This window comes from Oncorhynchus mykiss, chromosome 17, assembly GCF_013265735.2.
Source record: "Oncorhynchus mykiss isolate Arlee chromosome 17, USDA_OmykA_1.1, whole genome shotgun sequence".
Taxonomy (NCBI): domain Eukaryota; kingdom Metazoa; phylum Chordata; class Actinopteri; order Salmoniformes; family Salmonidae; genus Oncorhynchus; species Oncorhynchus mykiss.
The window spans coordinates 31256651-31277844 of record NC_048581.1 but is presented as its reverse complement, the minus strand read 5'-3'; the positions used below and the strand labels follow the sequence as shown (position 1 = coordinate 31277844).

The 21194-nt window shown below is 42.5% G+C and overlaps 1 protein-coding gene across 1 annotated transcript; it reads right to left on the bottom strand.

The window, feature by feature from the left end:
- Window positions 1-20: 20 nt before the first annotated feature.
- Window positions 21-20945, bottom strand: LOC110493706 (voltage-dependent calcium channel gamma-1 subunit). The gene is made up of 4 exons (XM_021568123.2): window positions 20380-20945; window positions 13208-13282; window positions 2493-2630; window positions 21-2309 (listed from the first exon to the last, which is right to left on the bottom strand). Exons 1-4 carry the CDS (start codon window positions 20612-20614, stop codon window positions 2080-2082), a joined length of 678 nt encoding a protein of 225 aa, XP_021423798.1. The 5' UTR covers window positions 20615-20945; the 3' UTR covers window positions 21-2079.
- Between the last annotated feature and the right edge of the window lie 249 nt (window positions 20946-21194).

Here is a 21194-nt window from a genome sequence, read left to right as displayed (position 1 = left end):
AATAGATGCAGGAAACTGGCTTTCATCAAAGCTAGATATCAGTGAATTTATTTTCATTAGAAATGCATGGTTTTATGGTTATAACATGTACACAGAGCTAAAGACAACCACTCCACTGTAATCCATCATTGCATACCAAAAGCTAGTTCTAACAGGCAAGGACAGATGACATGGCTAAGCAAGTTTTAATCTGCTACATTCATGAGGTCTTATGTAGCGTTTAAGTACGATAGTGCCAATACCTTTATCAACTGCCCTCATCTATTCAATCAAATATCAAATGGGGAAAGTAATGGTCTTAGCTCAAGCTTGTTTTGAGACACTAGTAATGTACATTTCTGTATCAAAAAGAATCCTAGTTTAACACTTCCACTGAGTAAATACAAAAGCAGCATCATCCATAACAAAAATAATGTACACCTAATTCCTGCCTGTCCATAGAAGCCAAAGATGAACGGTAACATGGGAGAGCAGTCCAGTTTAGTTTGGCTGAAAAGACGACATTAGGAAAAAATATATATATATATTAAAGCCGTATACTGGATCTAGATGGTACATATTAAGGCTCTGAGTTTTTCTCTGACCATTTGAACTGAAAGAGTTGGCTACTGAATACCTTGTGAGATCTAAGTTAAATGCATCAGACACTAACTAAAATCAGAAAATTATACCTTGATTAAAAATAGAGCGCTTGGTTCCCCTAAATTGAATGGGATCAAATAGTCAAAGAAATTGGGCTGCCATGTGCTCAGCTCTAAAAAATAATTACAATAAATTAAAGTTGGGAGGTTTTTAGTATTTCGTGTACACCTGCTAGAACTGAACCTTTTCCAACATGGCAACCCACACATTCAGTGGTTCAGAGACTGTTGGTGTTAAGCATTCTGATTGGTATGCACACTAAACCCACCAGACAGCATTATTTGCTTCTCCAATTTACTGTCACACCCATGTATTATTCTTATAAAAGTAAGTCTGTTTGAAAACTGAAAATATATATTTTTTCACTATAAGTCTAACATGACCTAAATTCTAGAATTAAAACTGATCATTTTGATAACACTTCTTTACATCACAATTAGTGTTATGTATGCTGTGAATACTTTTTTTTAAAGGAGTTGTAATAATATTAAATACTTAATCATGATGTAATAATTTGGAATCTGATTCTAACAATTTCCTGGTTTAGCTTAATCTTGCCTGAATTTGACATAAATTCAATGCAAGTGCTTGATGCACTGAAAATAACAGGAGAACCATCTCAGTTATAAATTGATTGACTTATGTACAGAATTATCATACAAAACACACAGTACAGAAAAGGTGAATGCATAGGTCAAATGTCAATCCATTACTATTTATACCATTAAATAACATGTCAAAATGTATAATTAACCAGGTTTCCAACCAACCATTTCATGCTGATGAATTACCTGACACTTGAAAAAAGTCACGACTGGGCTGATGGAAGAGGAAATGCCTCTACAATTTTATAAAACAGACAATTTGCTCGTTGGACATGGTGGGATGTTTTTGTGTCAGAAATGAATTATGTGAGAAACGGTGGTGGAAATGCCTTCATCTGCAAATATGTATATTAATAACCATCATATCGAAGTAAACTTGGGAGTCACGCGATGATACTGTATGTTGTGTTGTCCTCCCACTATGACTCAGGAAAGCATGCCATTTATTAGGCTACAGACTAAATAAGTTATGAGATTCACATGGTGGTGAAAGTGCCATTTGACAAATAAAAATTGTATCGCTCTTATCCATAATAATCTTTAAATGTAGGTAGCCTACCCGCACTGTATCTGCGACGTGTTGGCTAGAGGGCACGTGCCAAGACCAGATCGGCACATTTGCTATATAATGCAACAGTTTTTTGTCGTCATTAGAGTCGAAAATGCGATGGAAACCCATTTAACTTCTATTTTTCATTCGGTACATTGGACTGCTCCCAAGCACTGTGTGAAAGAACCCTCTGGTTCCACTATAGAACGACACAAAGTTGATCGTGATCGTATTGCTTTTAAAGAAAGTGTCACTCTTCCTCCTCTCATCCCTCCTTGTCTATTACTCCACTTCGTGTTCAGCGTCCATGCAGGACTCCCAGGGGTTTTGGGGCATGCGGGGCATGGAGAGCAGGAGGAGGCCGAGGCCACTGAGGAAGAGGAGGCAGAAGCCAGCGCAGGCACAGGCAAAAGACCAGGAGTAGGAGTAGTCTATCCAGATGGTGTCCTCGCTCTCGATCATCCGCTTTACCGACTGACGCATCACCTCCACTGAGATGACGGCGCACAGGCCTGCGATTGGGGCGGAGAGGGAGAGAGGGGGATGGGTTAACGGCGATGACCTCCAATCACAGGTGTTTTTAATTTGCTCTACTACATTATGATTTTAGTACTGTATCTGTTCCCTTAACCCATTGATAACAGTACAACCAAAAGATTAAAAAGGTCATGCGTTATCTGCTTGTCTGGTCTCACCTGCAAAAGCGAAGAACATTCCGGCAGGTTTAAGGATGTAGTCATTTCCCTTCTTGAAGGAGCACAGGAGACACAAGGTGCCCAGGATCATAAAGGCCAGGCTGAAGATGGCGATGGCCGCTGCCGAGATATTGTACTCTGAAAAGAGAGCAAATAGAGGTCACGTCAAGATGTCCCCTGACCTATGAAAATAATATATTTATATAAAATATAGTGTGCCATTTAGCAGACGTTTTACATATGGGTGGTCCTGGGAATAAAACCCACTATCTTGGCGTTACAAGCGCCATGCTCTACTAACCGAGTTACAAAGTACATAATTACACAACATAGGTTAAAGTTGCTCCTAACCACTGATACAGGGTCAGACATTTTTACCCATCCCCATGGTTTAGGTTAGGATTGAGGGAAGGGAATCTGATCCTAGATCTGTGGAAAAGGGCAACTTCTATCTTAAGCAATTGTACAGCCTGTAAACTTGTAGAGTGCTACTTGCCTCGCTACTAAACTGGATCTGCATGAATTAACTTTCAATACTCTAATTTGTTTTCATTTTACGTTACAGTACACTAAAAGGTAAGCAAAAGTCATTATGGTGGGTTGTGGAGATTAATTTATTTGTATGTGTATATAAAATCAGCCATAAAACGATAGGAGGCTTACCAAGAAATATTGTTTTATTCCAGAGCAGCATGAGTCCATATGCCTCCAGCTGAATTATATAAATGATATTTCATTACATTGCAGCGCTGGGCGTAACTGGATGTGCAAACGCTTCTGTGGATTTTTTAATTAGGCTTTAATTTCTGCCTGAGAAAATTGTTGACGGGACCTAACTGAATTGTTACGTGTGCAGACCAATTTAGTTTGTCACCTCATTGTACAATACATGAGGTTGTGTACAGTCACAGAAAGGACAATTAAATCATTTTTTAAAAATTATCAGCTCTCTCTGAACAGGAGTGTGAAGTATGATAAGGAAGATGGAATTTCACTTGGTTGGTGGAATCTGCCATCACTCAAACTACCTAAATCAATCAAACTAACTAACAGAATGAAATAACTAGGCTACATTTGAAATTACATTGCGCTTTAAGTCAAAATTGTTGTGTGAAATGAGAGCCATGTTACCCAGTGAAAAAGTTCCTCTGGCAGTAAGGCAGCCATCTTTATTCAACCAAAGGAGAGAAATATGCTTGGCATTACTGTAAGTTGTTTACTGGCTTGTTATTCCAAGCTGCTTAACCAGCCATTCCAGTTATGTTGTTGCTGTGATGTGGATGGAGGAGCTAGGTTTTGATCTTCCGCCTGCTCTCCTAGAATCGGTGCCCAGGGGAGAGCCTCGCCTCGGGGGCTCCCCTTCATCTCAAGCTGGGGGAGGATGGTGGCTCTCACCCCTTGAGTAGTTCTGGAATCATGCAACATCCCGCTGGAGTGCTAGCTCTCTTCCCCTTGAAAACCCAAAGAGAGGGGTGAGTGGTGTCAGAGTAGGTTGGATCAGTGGTTTAATGTCTGAAGGGGCTAAAATATATATTTTGCGCTCTATTGGTGCTTTAGTGATTGTTATCCCAGGGTCACTTTCAGTTTAGCTCTGTGTAGGCTGCTCAGCTGGATCTGCCTGTGGCCAGTCGTACTGAAAGCACTGGAGCGTAGCTCTATGGCCATGTTCCATATAAATGGTAACCATTGGTTTATTGATGAGTGAAGAATCCCAAATGGGCATTTGGAGTGGGCCTGTGCTACATTTCAAGTAAGGGCTATTTCTGTCTCTGGGGCTAGCCATTAGCATTTGCATGAGATGTGTGTGTGTAAATATATTATGAGTTCACACAAATATTAAGTGTCATAGCTTTTATTGCAGGACTTTTGATTGTGATAAATTACCTCCACGGTCAACCTATTAAATATTAATATTGGAATGTGCAGACTTACCTCGAGTGTGCACCCATGAAATGGGGTATCAGCCTACTCAGTGACACCCATAGATTACAATCCCATAGAGTTTACACAAATATTAGCGTCATAATACTATTGCAGGCACTTTTACAGTCCATTATGAATGTTCAATACACACAATAGATTGACTGGCGAGGTGATTTCTCACAGTCAAAGTCCTGCAATAAGATCTATGATGCTAATATTTGTGTAAAATCTTTGGAATTGTAATCTGTGGTTGTCACTCGCTGGGCTGATACCCCATTTCATCGGTGCACACTTCAAAAGTAAGGCAGTACGTTGCAATATTAATTTCCAATACACACAACAGACTGACTGGGAAGGTGATTTCTCATCCCGCAATACACTGCATCCTTCTCCCTCTGAAATGCTGCACCTCTCTCCCGACCTGCTGCAGTCGCACTCTGCTTGTTGCTTTAAACAGACGTAGTATTTTGTCATAAACCGTGTTTTAGACATGTACTCATGTAATTCAACAAACACCATGTTGTTAGTCCTCAAACCATGTTTTTTGCAGGACTTTAGAGAGCGACTTCCTTTAAAAAAAAAAACAAATCCCTTTTAAAAACGGCCTATGTGGCATCGGTATGAGTTAGAAGCAGTTATTTTAGTGTCAAAATTGACAAAAGAAATGTAAATAGGATCATTTTATTCAAAGTCTGGTCTAAAACGGAGTTTGGAACATCCGTCCGCCACAACGGGTAAATGAAGGTTGGGTTTTGATTTGACGATGTCCATTTTCCCACTAACATGGGGTGAAAAGCAGCGGTGATTGCTCTCTGTCCAATAGTAGACAGTGAGACAGACCTGCCCAGCAGCTCCGACTGTGTTTACATAAGACAACACGTCATGCATTGTTTAAACTTGAGAAATACTGCACCAAACACCTTAGTTAGATGTAAAATTGCACAACTAAAACATCCTCTGCAAAAAACGTCAAAATTAAATACAGATTTCTTGAGTTCTTAGATTCATTCTGGGAATTTTGAGGAAGTGAAATAAGCTTCCTATTGTCTCATGATGGACAAACATCATTAACCAAATGCAGAATCGCTCAGGAAACACACCACCAAGACTGAAATCAAATTTTTCTAATGAGCAACAGAAAAATACATGTGCCAATCGGCGTGTTCAGTGGCTCTTTAACTGTGTGAAATCACCACACTATTCAGCCTATTGTACATATTGAACATTCATATAGCTTTACCTATAGTGTGTGCACCCATGAAATGGTGCATCAGCCTACTCACTGACACCCACATATTAAAATTCGGAAGAGTTTACACAAGTATTAGCATCTTCTTATTGCAGGACTCCCCAGTGACCCATGCAAACAAAAAGGAGACGTTAGGACGTCTTCGGAACATTAAAAGGTTTTGTCGTGGTCACCTGGACGTCAAAAACAGTGACATGCTCATATCTCCTGATCTATGCCAACTGATTTTACGTTTCTTGACAGAAAAGGTTGAAAATATTACATCACAGATTGGTGGTAGCCAGTTTTACACCAGCAATGCTCGTTCAGAAGCACAAGAGGCAATTGCTGCTGCTACAGTCTACTGCTTCTTATTGCTCATTTGAGCAAATATCCATTACATCTCTCCGTACAGTGCCTTGCGAAAGTATTCGGCCCTCTTGAACTTTGCGACCTTTTGCCACATTTCAGGCTTCAAACATAAAGATATAAAACTGTATTTTTTTGTGAAGAATCAACAACAAGTGGGACACAATCATGAAGTGGAACAACATTTATTGGATATTTTAAACTTTTTTAACAAATCAAAAACTGAAAAATTGGGCGTGCAAAATTATTCAGCCCCTTTACTTTCAGTGCAGCAAACTCTCTCCAGAAGTTCAGTGAGGATCTCTGAATGATCCAATGTTGACCTAAATGACTAATGATGATAAATACAATCCACCTGTGTGTAATCAAGTCTCCGTATAAATGCACCTGCACTGTGATAGTCTCAGAGGTCCGTTAAAAGCGCAGAGAGCATCATGAAGAACAAGGAACACACCAGGCAGGTCCGAGATACTGTTGTGAAGAAGTTTAAAGCTGGATTTGGATACAAAAAGATTTCCCAAGCTTTAAACAACCCAAGGAGCACTGTGCAAGCGATAATATTGAAATGGAAGGAGTATCAGACCACTGCAAATCTACCAAGACCTGGCCGTCCCTCTAAACTTTCAGCTCATACAAGGAGAAGACTGATCAGAGATGCAGCCAAGAGGCCCATGATCACTCTGGATGAACTGCAGAGATCTACAGCTGAGGTGGGAGACTCTGTCCATAGGACAACAATCAGTCTTATATTGCACAAATCTGGCCTTTATGGAAGAGTGGCAAGAAGAAAGCCATTTCTTAAAGATATCCATAAAAAGTGTTGTTTAAAGTTTGCCACAAGCCACCTGGGAGACACACCAAACATGTGGAAGAAGGTGCTCTGGTTAGATGAAACCAAAATTGAACTTTTTGGCAACAATGCAAAACGTTATGTTTGGCGTAAAAGCAACACAGCTCATCACCCTGAACACACAATCCCCACTGTCAAACATGGTGGTGGCAGCATCATGGTTTGGGCCTGCTTTTCTTCAGCAGGGACAGGGAAGATGGTTAAAATTGATGGGAAGATGGATGGAGCCAAATACAGGACCATTCTGGAAGAAAACCTGATGGAGTCTGCAAAAGACCTGAGACTGGGACGGAGATTTGTCTTCCAACAAGACAATGATCCAAAACATAAAGCAAAATCTACAATGGAATGGTTCAAAAATAAACATATCCAGGTGTTAGAATGGCCAAGTCAAAGTCCAGACCTGAATCCAATCGAGAATCTGTGGAAATAACTGAAAACTGCTGTTCACAAATGCTCTCCATCCAACCTCACTGAGCTCGAGCTGTTTTGCAAGGAGGAATGGGAAAAAATGTCAGTCTCTCGATGTGCAAAACTGATAGAGACATACCCCAAGCGACTTACAGCTGTAATCGCAGCAAAAGGTGGCGCTACAAAGTATTAACTTAAGGGGGCTGAATAATTTTGCACGCCCAATTTTTCAGTTTTTGTTTTTGTTAAAGTTTGAAATATCCAATAAATGTCGTTCCACTTCATGATTGTGTCCCACTTGTTGTTGATTCTTCACAAAAAAATACAGTTTTATATCTTTATGTTTGAAGCCTGAAATGTGGCAAAAGGTTGCAAAGTTCAAGGGGGGCGAATACTTTCGCAAGGCACTGTATATGTACTCATATACGCAATGTCCTTATAAACCACAGTATGAATGTATGTCCTTATAAACCATATGTCCTTACAAACCTGTGAATTTACAGGTATATTATTTCAATATGATCCGATGAACAAATGTGAAGTAAGATGTATCTTCTATATATAACAATTTTAAAATGTGATGTGTTCATTTAATTGACAGGACCATGGGAAAGGTGGGTCCCTATAAACCATGTTATAAACTGACTGACATCATAAACTATAAAAATGTGTGTGTGTGTGTGTGTGTGTGTGTGTGTGTGTAAATATATTCTGATTTACACCCTACTGATTGGGTCTGACAAGGCCCTGCATGTGCTTAGCAGTCCTGTCATATGTGAGTGTACATTGAATGGGCCAAACGTGCACAGTACTGGCAGGGTCACAGAGGGGGCTAGTGGAGAGATGGGGGGAAGGAAAATATCCAAGAGAGAAGGGAATGGGCATTGAGCCGGATTAGCTCTGTCACATGGAGTTCCATTGATGCTACCTGCCAGTTTGGATACCCAGCTAACACATAACATTCTGAGAATGTTTTTGATTGGGAATTTCACTACTTCCGCGTAACGTTTTCGCAAGTCATGTTCTTTCCATAAAAAACACGAGAAAACATTAGTAACGTTGTCACGATACCAGTATCCCGATACTAGGAAGAAAGGAAGAAAAGGAAACAAATTATGAAGCAGACTACATTTCTTGAGGGAAACCTTCCTAATGTTGGATACAATAAGTATTACGTTGTCACCCAGTCACAGTTGCTTATTCTCCAAGCAATAGCACACAATATTTAACAAAGGTAGGATTTAAAGGACCATAGAGTTGAGTCTGCTTCGTGTTTTCATTTCTTGCCATGGAAAATCTGGGATTGTAGTATCGCGATAACACTAGACAACACTAGTTCAAAGAACATTCTAAGAATGTTTCTAAGAATGTTTTTTTTAAAAACATATACAGTCTGTTCTCAGCGTCAACAAAACGCTCTCTATCCTCTAACGTGCTAGGTGTGTTCAAGTGTGTTGTCCATCTCCACTAACTGGCCACACCTGATGTTAATGAGTGCTTGTTTCATTTGAAATGGGGTCTGTTTGAATAGACTAAAATGAACAGCTTTGTAAACAGCTGAGTAAAAAACAAACAAACATGGCATGCTAGCTCTGTCCTGGTGACGCAGTGGACTAATGCCATGGATAGAGAACAGAAGATCATAGGTTTGAATCGCACTGACGCCGTGCATTAATAAAAAATCAAAACATTTTTGCATGATTAATGCCCAGGCAAGTTTTCCATGTCCTTGAAACATTCAGGGAAAGTTAAGGAAGTTATTCAAAAAAACTCCAAATAACCTATAATTTCTGTTCTCAGAACGTAAGTAAAAACATTCCAGGAAAACTTTCAGGGAACCATATTAAAACGTTCCCAGAACCTCCCTGCAACCTAAACTAACATTCCCAGAACAGGCTAAATTATCATTCAATTTTCAGAACATTTAAAAAAAAAAGTCAGTTCCACCGGTCAGGAAACATATGGCTTCGTTCGCAGAACCAATGAGAAATCAAAAATGTACATTTCCACAATTTCCTAGGATGTGCTAGCTAGCTATCCATTCAGTTGACTTGGCCTCGTCCCTTGGCATACTGGGAAAACTCCATATACTTCAATGTTTCTGCTTGTGTTGAAACCAAGGCTGATGGACAAATGCTAACAAAGACCAAGGGCCCCATTCAGTCCGTAGTGCTGATGAGATACGCTACAGCGCATTAGGAAAGGAAAGGCAATCTTCCCGCATCAGCGGAGACTGCATTGATAGTTAGGACTCCATAAGTCGGCTCAATCGGAAATTACCTTGAAATTTCCATTGCGCTGTAGCGCTAAACTTTGGCGATGCGGATTGAATCCAGCCCCAAGGCACCATTGGTTATGTGTGCAAAACTGTGCAAAGTCTGTGTGCAAAGCTGTGCAAAGTCTGTGCAAAGGTGTGCAAAGTCTGGCTCTTTGTGCTTTGGTCTTTGCTGGCATTTGTCCATAATACTTAGGAGACAATGGGCAGCCCTGCCTTGTGCCTAGCATGGAGTTGAGATGTATCCAATTTGGCTTGTACTATTCACCACTGTAATGGTTTTCCTCCTCTTCGTCTGAAGAGGAGAGGCGAGAAGGATCGGAGGACCAATATGTGGCGTGGTAAGTGTCCATGGTATTTATTTAAACACAAACTGAACACTTCATACAAAAACAATAAACGTAACGTGAATAACCGAAACCGAAAACAGTACCGTGTGGTGTAAAACACAGACACGGAAACAATCACCCACAAACAAACAGTGAAACCCAGGCTACCTAAGTATGATTCTCAATCAGAGACAACTAACGACACCTGCCTCTGATTGAGAACCATACTAGGCCGAACACAGAAAAACCTAGACACACAAAACATAGAATGCCCACCCAACTCACATCCTGACCAACTAAAACAAACAATTAACACAATAACTAGGGTCAGAACGTGACAACCACCCATGTCCCAGGTTGCTTATTTGTTTTTATGACTCTCCCTTTGAATCTTCTCTTATGAAACATTTGTCAAAAGTACTTCAAAGAATACACATATTTTGTTCTTGAAGAGTATAAACCAATATACAGGTAACTGCCAAAATAAAGGAAACACTTGTGTAAATGAAGGATATAAAGTATATTAAAAGCAAGTGCTACCACACAGGTGTGGTTTCTGAGTTAATTAAGCAATTAAAACATTCCACCATGCTTAGGGTTCATGTATAAAAATGCCCAGTTGCCCATTATTTTGGTTACTATGGCTAGAAGAGATCTCAGTGACTTTGAAAGAGGGTCCTCAAAGGACCATAAGGGGCTTAAAGGGTGGGTGTGTGTGTGTGTGTGTGTGTAAGTCCATTTTGATTTACACCCTACTGATTGGGTCTGACAAGGCGCTGCATGTGCTTGGCGCCCTTGCGTGCATCACATGAAGTCCTGTCATATGTGAGAGTACATGTCTCTAATGGGCCAAGCATGTGCACAGTACTGGCAGGGTCACCAATGGGGATATAGGGGAGATGGGAGAAGGAAAATATCCAGGAGAGAAGGGAATGGGCAGAGACAGGGATTAGCTCAGTCACATGGAGGTCCATTGACGCTACCTGCTGGAGCTTATATCCACTCAGTTGACTTGGTATCCTGGGAAAACTCTAATACTTAAACATTTCTGCTTGTGTTGAAATTCATTCAAGGCTGATGGACACATTCTAAGAATGACCAAATCACTGTTGGTTGTGTGTGCAAAGCTTAGAATGAAGCAGTAGGTCTGGTTCTTTGTGCAAAGCTTAGAATGAAGCAGTAGGTCTGGTTCTTTGTGCAAAGCTTAGAATGAAGCAGTAGGTCTGGTTCTTTGTGCAAAGCTTAGAATGAAGCAGTAGGTCTGGTTCTTTGTGCAAAGCTTAGAATGAAGCAGTAGGTCTGGTTCTTTGTGCAAAGCTTAGAATGAAGCAGTAGGTCTGGTTCTTTGTGCAAAGCTTAGAATGAAGCAGTAGGTCTGGTTCTTTGTGCAAAGCTTAGAATGAAGCAGTAGGTCTGGTTCTTTGTGCAAAGCTTAGAATGAAGCAGTAGGTCTGGTTCTTTGTGCAAAGCTTAGAATGAAGCAGTAGGTCTGGTTCTTTGTGCAAAGCTTAGAATGAAGCAGTAGGTCTGGTTCTTTGTGCAAAGCTTAGAATGAAGCAGTAGGTCTGGTTCTTTGTGCGTTTGTTTTTATTAGCATTTGTCCATGAAACTTAGAAGACAACGGGCAGAACTGCCTTGCGCCTACCATGGACTGTTTGAGTTGAGATGTATCCAATTTGGCTTGTATTATTCACCACCCATGTTTCATGTCCCGAGTTGCCTGTTTTTTGTATGACTGTTCCCTTTGAATCTTCTCTTATGAAACATTTTGTCAGAAGGACATCAAATAATACACTTCTGTTCTTGAAGGTCCACTACATGACCAAAAGTATGTGGACACCTGCTGATCTCGTTCCAAAATCATGGGCATTAATATGGAGTTGGTCCCCCCCTTTCCTGCTATAGCAACATCCACTGTTTTTGAAAAGGCTTTCATTAGCCGGTGTTCCAATTCATCCCAAAGGTGTTCGATGGGGTTCTGTATGGACCTTGCTTTGTGCACAGGGGGCATTGTCATTCTGAAACAGGAAAGGGCCTTCCCTAAACTGTTGCCACAAAGCTGGAAGCGCAGAATCTTCTAAAATGTAATTGTATGCTGTAGTGTTACGATTTCCCTTCACTGGAAATAAGGGGCCTAGCCGAACCATGAAAAACAGCCCCAGACCATTATTCCTCCTCCACCAAACTTTACAGTTGGCACTATGCATTGGGGCAGGTAGCGTTCTCCTGGAATCCGGCAAACGCAGATTCGTCCATCAGACTGCCAGACGGTGAAGCGTGATTCATCACTCCAGAGACAGGTTTCCACTGCTCCAGAGTCATGGAAACCCATTTCATGAAGCTCCCGACGAACAGTTATTGTGTTGACGTTGCTTCCAGAGGCAGCTGGGAACTCGGTAGTGAGTGTTGCAACTGAGGAGAGATGATTTTTACACGCCACACGCTTCAGCACTCAGCGGTCCCGTTCTGTGAGCAAAGTGGCCTACCACTTTGAGGCTGAGCCGTTATTGCTTATAGACATTTCCACTTCACTATAACAGCACTTACAGTTGACCGGGGCAGCTCTAGCAGGGCAGAAATTTTACGAACTGACTTGTTGGAAAGGTAGCATCCTCTAATGGTGCCATGTTGAAGGTCACTGAGCTCTTCAGTAAGGCCATTCTACTGCCAAAGTGTGTCTATGGAGATTGAATGGCTGTGTGCTTGATTATATACACCTGTCAGCAACAGGTGTGGTTGAAATAGCCTATTCCACTAATTTGAAGGGGTGTCCACATACTTTTGTATTTATAGTGTATAACCAAGTGTACAAAACCTTAAGAACACCTGCTCTTTCCATGAACAGTGGAATCCAGGTGAAAGCTATGATCCCTTATCACCTGTTAAATCCACTTCAATCAGTGTAGATGAAGGGGAGGAGACAGGTTAAAGGATTTTTAAGCCTTGAGACAAGTGAGACAAATTGTGTATGTGTGCCATTTGAACGGGGTAGGGTACTAGGTGACAGGCGCACTGATTTGAGTGTGTCAAGAACTGCAATGCTGCTGGGTTTTTCACACTCAAAAGTTTCCCATGTGTATCAAGAATGGTCCATCACCCAATGGTCATCCAACCGACTCAACACAACTGTGGGAAGCATTGGAGTCACCATGGGCCAACATCCCTGTGGAACGCTTTCGATACTTTGTAGAGTCCATGCCCTGACGAATTGAGGCTGTTCTGAGGGCGAAAGGGGGTGCAACGCAAAAGTAGGAAGGTGTTCCTAATGTTTTGTACACTCGGTGTACGTGAAAGTTACAAAACAGAATCATGGCGCAAAATAAACCATACCTTTCTGGGTTTTGACTTCAAAAATCTCAGACTCGTCCCCTGGAGTGAAGTGTTTGAAGTAAGTGCAGTTCTCCGCTGTGGGAGACATGAAAACACAGTTAGGTGAAGGTTCAGATCGTAGCACTTCAGAGCAATGTGCAGTTACTCATCAATACGCAGAACATCACAGAAGTTACTAAACAATCGTGAAAATAGCTATATTTACTTCATAATAGATGCACAACACTTTGGAAATACAGTAGCATAATAGACCAACGTGTTTACCAAGAACTGTTTCACGAGTCTTCCACAAATGTAAAGACGCTAACTTCATTAAAAAAAGAAAATGATTTTTATGCTTTTTGCCTGGACTACCTTTAAACTACTTTTATCTGGTACTGATGAATAAGCATTCTGTAGTTGCGATGTAACAGTTGTTAATCAACACGGAACAACATTTAGGCGCGCAACTTTCATTGTATGGTGTGCGCTGAGTTGACATAAAAACCCTTCTCGATCTGCACCATGTTGATTGACAGTGTCAGATTTGTTGTTAGTGTAGGTTATGTTGGGCATCCATAAGCGGCACATCCAATCGGAAGTACATTTAATTGAACTTGCCAAAATGATATAATTACTCCTGTGTATACAAAAATAAATACATTCCTTCAAAACACTACACCAGAGAGTATGGTTTAGCCACAGAGGATGATTCGCTTCTTTTTTTAAAATAGCTGTGGATTGTATTAAATCACAAGGCCTGGGCATAACCTACAGTTGGGAAGCGCGCAATTTTGGCAGGCTGCGCAGCATATCAAATAGCTGATTGTTGATTTGCGGCTGTCAGTGAAGTTAGGCTATCACAATTATCAACTCACAGCAGGCTATTGAGCGAACAGTAGCCTATTTTATTGTCACTCTATAGCGGAGACCATCGGCCATATCCCCGGTTAGTGCGCATATTCAGTGTCTTATTCATTGGGTCCCTGCACCTGTAGGGACAATAATTTCCTCCTCCAGGCTAGTTGAAAGTCATAGCCTGTGTCTCCCCTTTTCATAGGCCTCGATTAGATGGTTGCAGTCCAGACGTTTTTATTGATCTGAGTTTGTCAGAGTAGCCTGTCATTTTTGTGGCATTAAAGATTCTGCTAGACTCCAGTTATGGAGACGAACGTGTCGTAGAATTGCATGAAATATGTTTTTAAAGGGCCAATTTTCTTCAGATTTTTTAGGATCCTCATTAAAATGAACACCTAGCTGGGGCCAGGCTCTGGAAGTGTGCAACGAAATTAAAAGAAAAGCAGAAGGGTATTTTTTTTTGCGAACAGTGAGTTGGTTATATTAATAGCCTAGTTTATGACTATCCAATCTACTCATCATATTACGAATAGAAATCCATTTTACGTTAGTCTGCAAATAGATAGATGCATGAGATTCTTTATCATTGTTAGCTTCCCCAAACTTGAAACAGCCGATAGGGGCATCCCATTCACTTGGGCCCAATGTGCTCACCACCGGGGATCCGTGCTAAGCACAAGTACAAACTGATCCACAGAATACGATCACAGCGATTGCAGAGGGCTAGGAGTATCGCCCTAAGCTTTGATGCTAAGCCAGAACGTCAAAACATCCATTCGCCAGGGAAACTATATTTGTAAACGGCGGCGGCAGACCGCTGTGTGTCTCGTCTCTCAGACGTTAGGGGACACTTCAGAGTCGCTCAACTCTGTTCTGTCACCGGAGAGGCCTGCTCTGCATCAGATACGTGGCATCTAATGTGCTGGGCCAACTACAGGGACCACGGGGGAGTAAGTGACAGGCTTTCATGTAGAATTATGTGAGCTAAGCATGTTATCACATCGGCTCCAGCGTTCCTCATATCCACACATACACATGGGCTGGAGATAATTCCCCCCTCCCAGGACACCCAGGAAGATAGAGTTAGTGGTGGGTGGGGTTGCCAGTTTGGATGCATTACTCAGAGAAGGCTAATAAAGAAAGATACACAAAGTATGTGCAAATTCAATTACCTGGATTTGGCACCCATACATGGCACCAGCAAAGCACTCTTTATTAAGTAGAACCCAGCAGACCAAATTTGGAACATGTTTTAATGACTTAATTTTCTCGGTGTAAACTGGTTTTCTGGTTGAGAAGACATCATATAAATCAGAGTACAACCAACTGGTCTTTGTTACAACCAGGTAAACATGTATTTTTCAGGACAGAATGAAAACCTGAAGTTAAATATGTCACATTTAGGTTGTTATCTAGTCAAATCACCAGATTTCAACCAGGTAAACATGTATTTTTCAGGACAGAATGAAAACCTGAAGTTAAATATGTCACATTTAGGTTGTTATCTAGTCAAATCGCCAGATTTCCACCAGATAAATATGTATTTTTCTGGTTACTTAAAAAGCTGCTCACAAAACAATCTTATACAACTAGTATACAACCTGACAATGATGTCATAAAAACTTAATTGCAACCAGTATTGCCCGCTGGGGAAAACCTTGGTTTTGGTAAGGTCCATGAAAAGGAATCTAAATGTTTTAATGTTTTAACTCTCACACAGAGGATGTTTTTGTGAATGAGGACAGGGACTGGCCATCAAGGGAAAACCCAGAGGTGGTTACTTAGCAACTGGCTTGTCTGCTCTTTTTATTGAGTAAAGGCGGGCAGGGGAATGAAAAGGAGGCAGAATTCAATGTTTTGGTTTGGAGAGAGAGAGTTCATTTATAGAAGAGTCAGAGTACATTCAGTCCATAAAAGGTCAATTGCTGAGTCACCTCAGCTCAACCCAGCCATTTGAAGTCGTTCACCCCTTAAAACCAAAAGCCTCGGCTCTAGCTTCGGTAGTATCTCTGCGCACCACAAACTCCTTTGTTAATAACCATAATGGACCAGAAGTGATTCTTGTCATCATGCTGAAGACCAAGTGCCCTTTCATTGCACTGAGAGGAGAGATAGCCCACGCTGCATTATGAGATACTTGAACAGACATTGGGGCTGAGTTGTTGTCTTTCTGTGTTTGTTAATTGAAACACTAAATCCAGGGATTATGCCAATTATGCGGAGGCGTTGCTCGCCTCATTAGTTTTTGATGTCCTCATTACGGCACTCCCATCCTCACCTTTAGAGACACACACACACACACACACACACACACGGTCTGTGCCGCTGTGCACTCTAATGGCATTGGAGGCCACTCAAAAAGTCTCTAATGATGGGTAGGTACCCAGGCCTTCCAGGAACTTACAGTATATGTCTTACAGTATATGTGCTTGGTATTCAAACCCAGGTCTCTATAAGGACTTATAAGGCTCCCCCATGTCTATCCACATCCATGAATATCGCCCCACACTACCAGATGCCGTGGCTCTCTTTGTGTTGTATTAATTCCACCCTGGAACCTTATCACTCGGCACATGTCCAGACAATGCTCTGTCTGTCAGTGAGTGGATTTGTACTGCCAGTGTTGTCCCACCGTGTAACATCCAGGTGACACCCAAGGCCTCTCCACACCAACAGGGTATATATATTTCAGTGCGAATGGAGGAGTCCAAAACCGCACGCTAACTAGGAGCCACTTCGTCGACGTCAACATCTCAAGGAGACGACAAGTAATAGCACCCGGTGGAACTCAACAGCGTATCAATTAGCTGACTTGCTCAAAACAGAAACTCTACGCGCTACTAAAACAATCCTACACCCGTCTTTAGGAAGGTGAGGGGATCAGAATAAGCCTCGACTCTTGTTGTACTGACGTGCTTCACAGTGAGTTTGTCTGCCTGTATATTAACAGCAATGTCATCAACATAAGGTGTTAGGCATTTCTCTGAGCCCGTGTTTTCATTCTCTTTGCCATGTTGCATAGGCTATAGCTAGCAGCATGTGTTGTGTTGTAGACAAAAATGACCCACCCAGAAAAATCCCCCCAGACCACTCTAGCTTGTATCCGATGGTGCCAGCTAGGATGAATACGAGACACAAGTTAAATACAAACATTTCAGCTCACGCCTAAAATCGAAATAAGGAAATATAACCCACCATTAGATAGTCTACCCATTGAGATCGTTCTATACAGAAAGGCAAACCAGAAAGACCAACATGCAACATTGGGAAAAAGTCATCATTTGCACTTCCACAGCCGGGTTGCCCCTCCCAGGACCGGTATGTGGTTGAAGTTCCCGGTTGCCTTACATGCCAGGGCTTTGACTAGCCCACCCCCAGGACCCTTTGTAGCCCACCCCCAGGACCCTTTGTAGCCCACCCCCAGGACCCTTTGTAGCCCACCCCCAGGACCCTTTGTAGCCCACCCCCTGGACCCTTTGTAGCCCACCCCCAGGACCCTTTGTAGCCCACCCCCAGGACCCTTTGTAGCCCACCCCCAGGACCCTTTGTAGCCCACCCCCAGGACCCTTTGTAGCCCACCCCCAGGACCCTTTGTAGCCCACCCCAGGACCCTTTGTAGCCCACCCCCAGGACCCTTTGTAGCCCACCCCTAGGACCCTTTGTAGCCCACCCCTAGGACCCTTTGTAGCCCACCCCCAGGGGACGGGAAATAACTTTGAACGGTGGGCAACAGGGCAGCGCCAGGGAGGGGGTTAGGGGTTGAAGGGCTATGCCTGGCTTGTGCAGGTGGCCTTGTCACTCAGTAGGGCTCTGAAGGTGTGCACACACTTGACTCCCTCACAGCTCTTACCCCGGGACAGCTGGGTATTTACACAGCCTATATTTATCCTCCGTAGTGCTGCGCACAACAGAAAATCCCGCCGATATCTTTGTTTCTGTAACAGTTGCTATATTGGCTTCGGGCTGAACATCTCGCCACATCCCTGACCTAGAATGTATGTTTGCTGTTCATATGAAGTCCATCATATCAATATCCTGTTTCACAGTCATTCTTATTTTCTAACTATCTGTTATGATTATTTAGGAAGGCAAACGAGATGAGCAACAAGTGGGGAGCAACCTACATGTACATATATACAGAGATCTCCATTTCTCCTCACGGAATTAGATCTTTGTAGACTACCAGCTAAAGTATATGTACAAATTTTTTATTCCAACTCGGATGGCAAAAATCATGGAGGGTCACTTCGACAGTGTCATCATCTTAGAGACGAGAGTGGTTGGTATTTCTCTCATTAAGATGTGGGGCTATAATAAATATTGCTATTCATTCGCAAATAGAGCTAGCGATACCAAATGAAACCCTGGTGTCTGGCTTTGTACATACTAGAAAGGTTATATTCATCTTGGCACCTATCCACTGGATTACTTCTCACACGCAATGCCATTACTCACTGCGTGTGTGGCATTAGCAATGTAGTCAAATGTGGTTGTTAGCTACAAGGGAGTTTTAGCAACATGATATTCATTGAGTTTTTCCCCATAAAGACTATTTGAAAATAAGTTTAGGCTTTTTCATTTGTGATCAGAGTTAAGGGGTGTGAGTTGTCTGTAGTTTCGCCAATGAGTTATCATTCAAAAATGTAAAAGCCAGCCCTACGTGGAGAGATGCCTAGAGCACCTCACCCACACTGACCACCAAATGTATCCATCTGGTACGTCTGATGGTACATAACACCATGTATCTAATAAGACATTGCAAGTTTGGGTATCTCTAAATAGCCTGCCCAACACTGTTCCTTACATTACCACTATCTGACTGTGCTGTTGGTTCGGGAATGCCCCAAGCTTAACATTATAAATCCCTTGATTCTTTCTAGCTAGGAGGGGTCAGCCAAGAATGTTTACAAAATGAGCCTCAACCAGGCATTTCCATCTGTTCGTGAACGTGCCTGCCTGCACCAGTCGACATATGAATTTCCCAGAAGCCCATAGCTGAGCTAACTATGGGAGGGGGCACATTTGCTTCAGTGAATCTATCCAAGATTGTTGTAAAGGTGTGTATGTTCGGGCATTGGGACCTTTGGGCGATGGAAGCGTTCAAATGGCGGAGCAGTCGGAAAGACCTCAAGAAACGCAGGGCAGAATGTATCAGAAGTCATCAGAAAGTGTGCTTCCTTCATTCTGCTTTGTATCAGACCAGTACTACTAAAACAACGTGTTGTATTGCTTTTACAAGCTCCACTCAATTAGTCCCCTTCCTGTCTATGCGTTCATTTCTCACTCAATGTGATATTGACTCACAGCCTTTAGTGTGAGTCATCACAAGTTAGTGTAGCGGGATCAAAGCATTAGTTGTCATTCAAAGGTCGGATAAAGCCGGGATTCAATCCGATCGGCCCTTTTTGGCTATGCACCATTTAAAGGCAATGTCGCGGAGGTCGCATTCCAAGTAAACGCTGCAGATGTCGGCTAAATTAGAAATTACCTTTTAAAATGTCAACCGCGCTACAAAATGGATCATCCTTGGTCCCGATTGAATCCTGCCCTGGGTCATGTTTTGATTGGAGTAAATGACAACTGCAGTCATTATAGAGTGTATTTTAAGGCATTGGAGGCTAGACTTGTGAGAGCTGGCACTCAGGGGATACTGCAGCTTCAAGAGTTCTTAGTTGCTAAGAGCTGGGGGACAGACACCTCGTCATTTAATTACTGTGGGGAAGTAGCTGGATTGGGACTTTAAAGGTTAAGATTAGTCTGAAAGTGTTGTGGTCAGTCTGAAATTGCTTGACTTAGCTTAGTTTATCTTATTGTTGTGCTATTTATTGTAGCATAGGCTAATTCTCGCACTGTTGGGTAGTTACCCCTTGTTTCCTGGCTTCTGAAGCCCCAATATCTCAATTAAATAATTGTCTGACAAGCAGTTTTCCACACCAGGAGGGCTTGTGGTTAAGAGGAACATTAGCTGGCCACATTGCAAAGATGACTGGTGCTTGATGACAATGGTGTTGAAGTGTTGAACCATGCCCTTAACAAGAGTTAACTGACCCCCTTTCCACAAAACCCAATCTCTCAGGCCTGTTATAACAATCCAAATACTGTTTTTTTATACTGTGTGATAGCACATATTTCTTGATCAGCAGTTAGTGTGTATCCGCTTTAACAATAGTTATAGACACAGACAATGTTTTAAAGTACCAAATTGGTCGGTGTTACATTTAGGTAACATTAGGTAGCCTCAGACATTGGACAGAGAGGTTCGGGATTAGGATGGACACAGACAGTGCAGATTTTCAGGTCCAAGCTGTTAGCCGCCTCCGTGCATCTTGTCTTACCTCCAGGTAAGCTGATAGGGCCACAACCCTTTCCATTGTAGTCCGCCTCACTGATGTAGATGACCTTCTTACACAGCCTCCAGAGGCCAAAGTGGGCCGCTTCACACGTCGCGTTCACCTGCTCCACCCGCGGGCTCAGCACGGCCCAATGGTCCGTCACCACCGCCGTAAACATGGACGCCATACCCACCAGGATCACAAAGAACGTGATCTTCACCTTCGTACGTTTGTGCATGGTGTAGTTTGTACGTGGAAACACTGACCAAAAGATGTCCAAAGAAGAAGAAATGCGTAGCACCGAGGTCCTCGCTTGAAGGGACGTCAAACTTGTGGAGGCTTCGGTGGTGGATTTTCGCGGGCTTCACTCCTTAACAGCCAACACAGCCGTCCACAAATGTCTCTCTCTTCCCCAGCCTACACCCTATCACTCTTTGTCTCTCTCCCTCTGTTGGATTTGTGCCTCTAGTTTGAGGGAAAGGGGTCAGTTTAGCTGTGCCCTAGTTTTCACGGCCCTCTCCCTTCTCTGACTGTGTCGACTGAGGGGGGCCTGTGTGCCTCAGACTACAGCTGTTAAGGTGGATCAGGAAAGTTGATGACCAAACTGACTGCCATGGTGGGGTATGGGAGTGGCGGCAGGAGGGGGGGGGGGGGCTGCTGCTATAAATGTGTGCAGTGATTCAAGATGTCAGGCTTTCTTTATCGGGTTACAGCCGAGTGGGTGGGAATGTGTAAATGCCATGATAAGGGACTTAGTCACGTAAATGATTTTTATCTCCCGATACTTACCGTAATATATTCAACACACTTTATTTGGC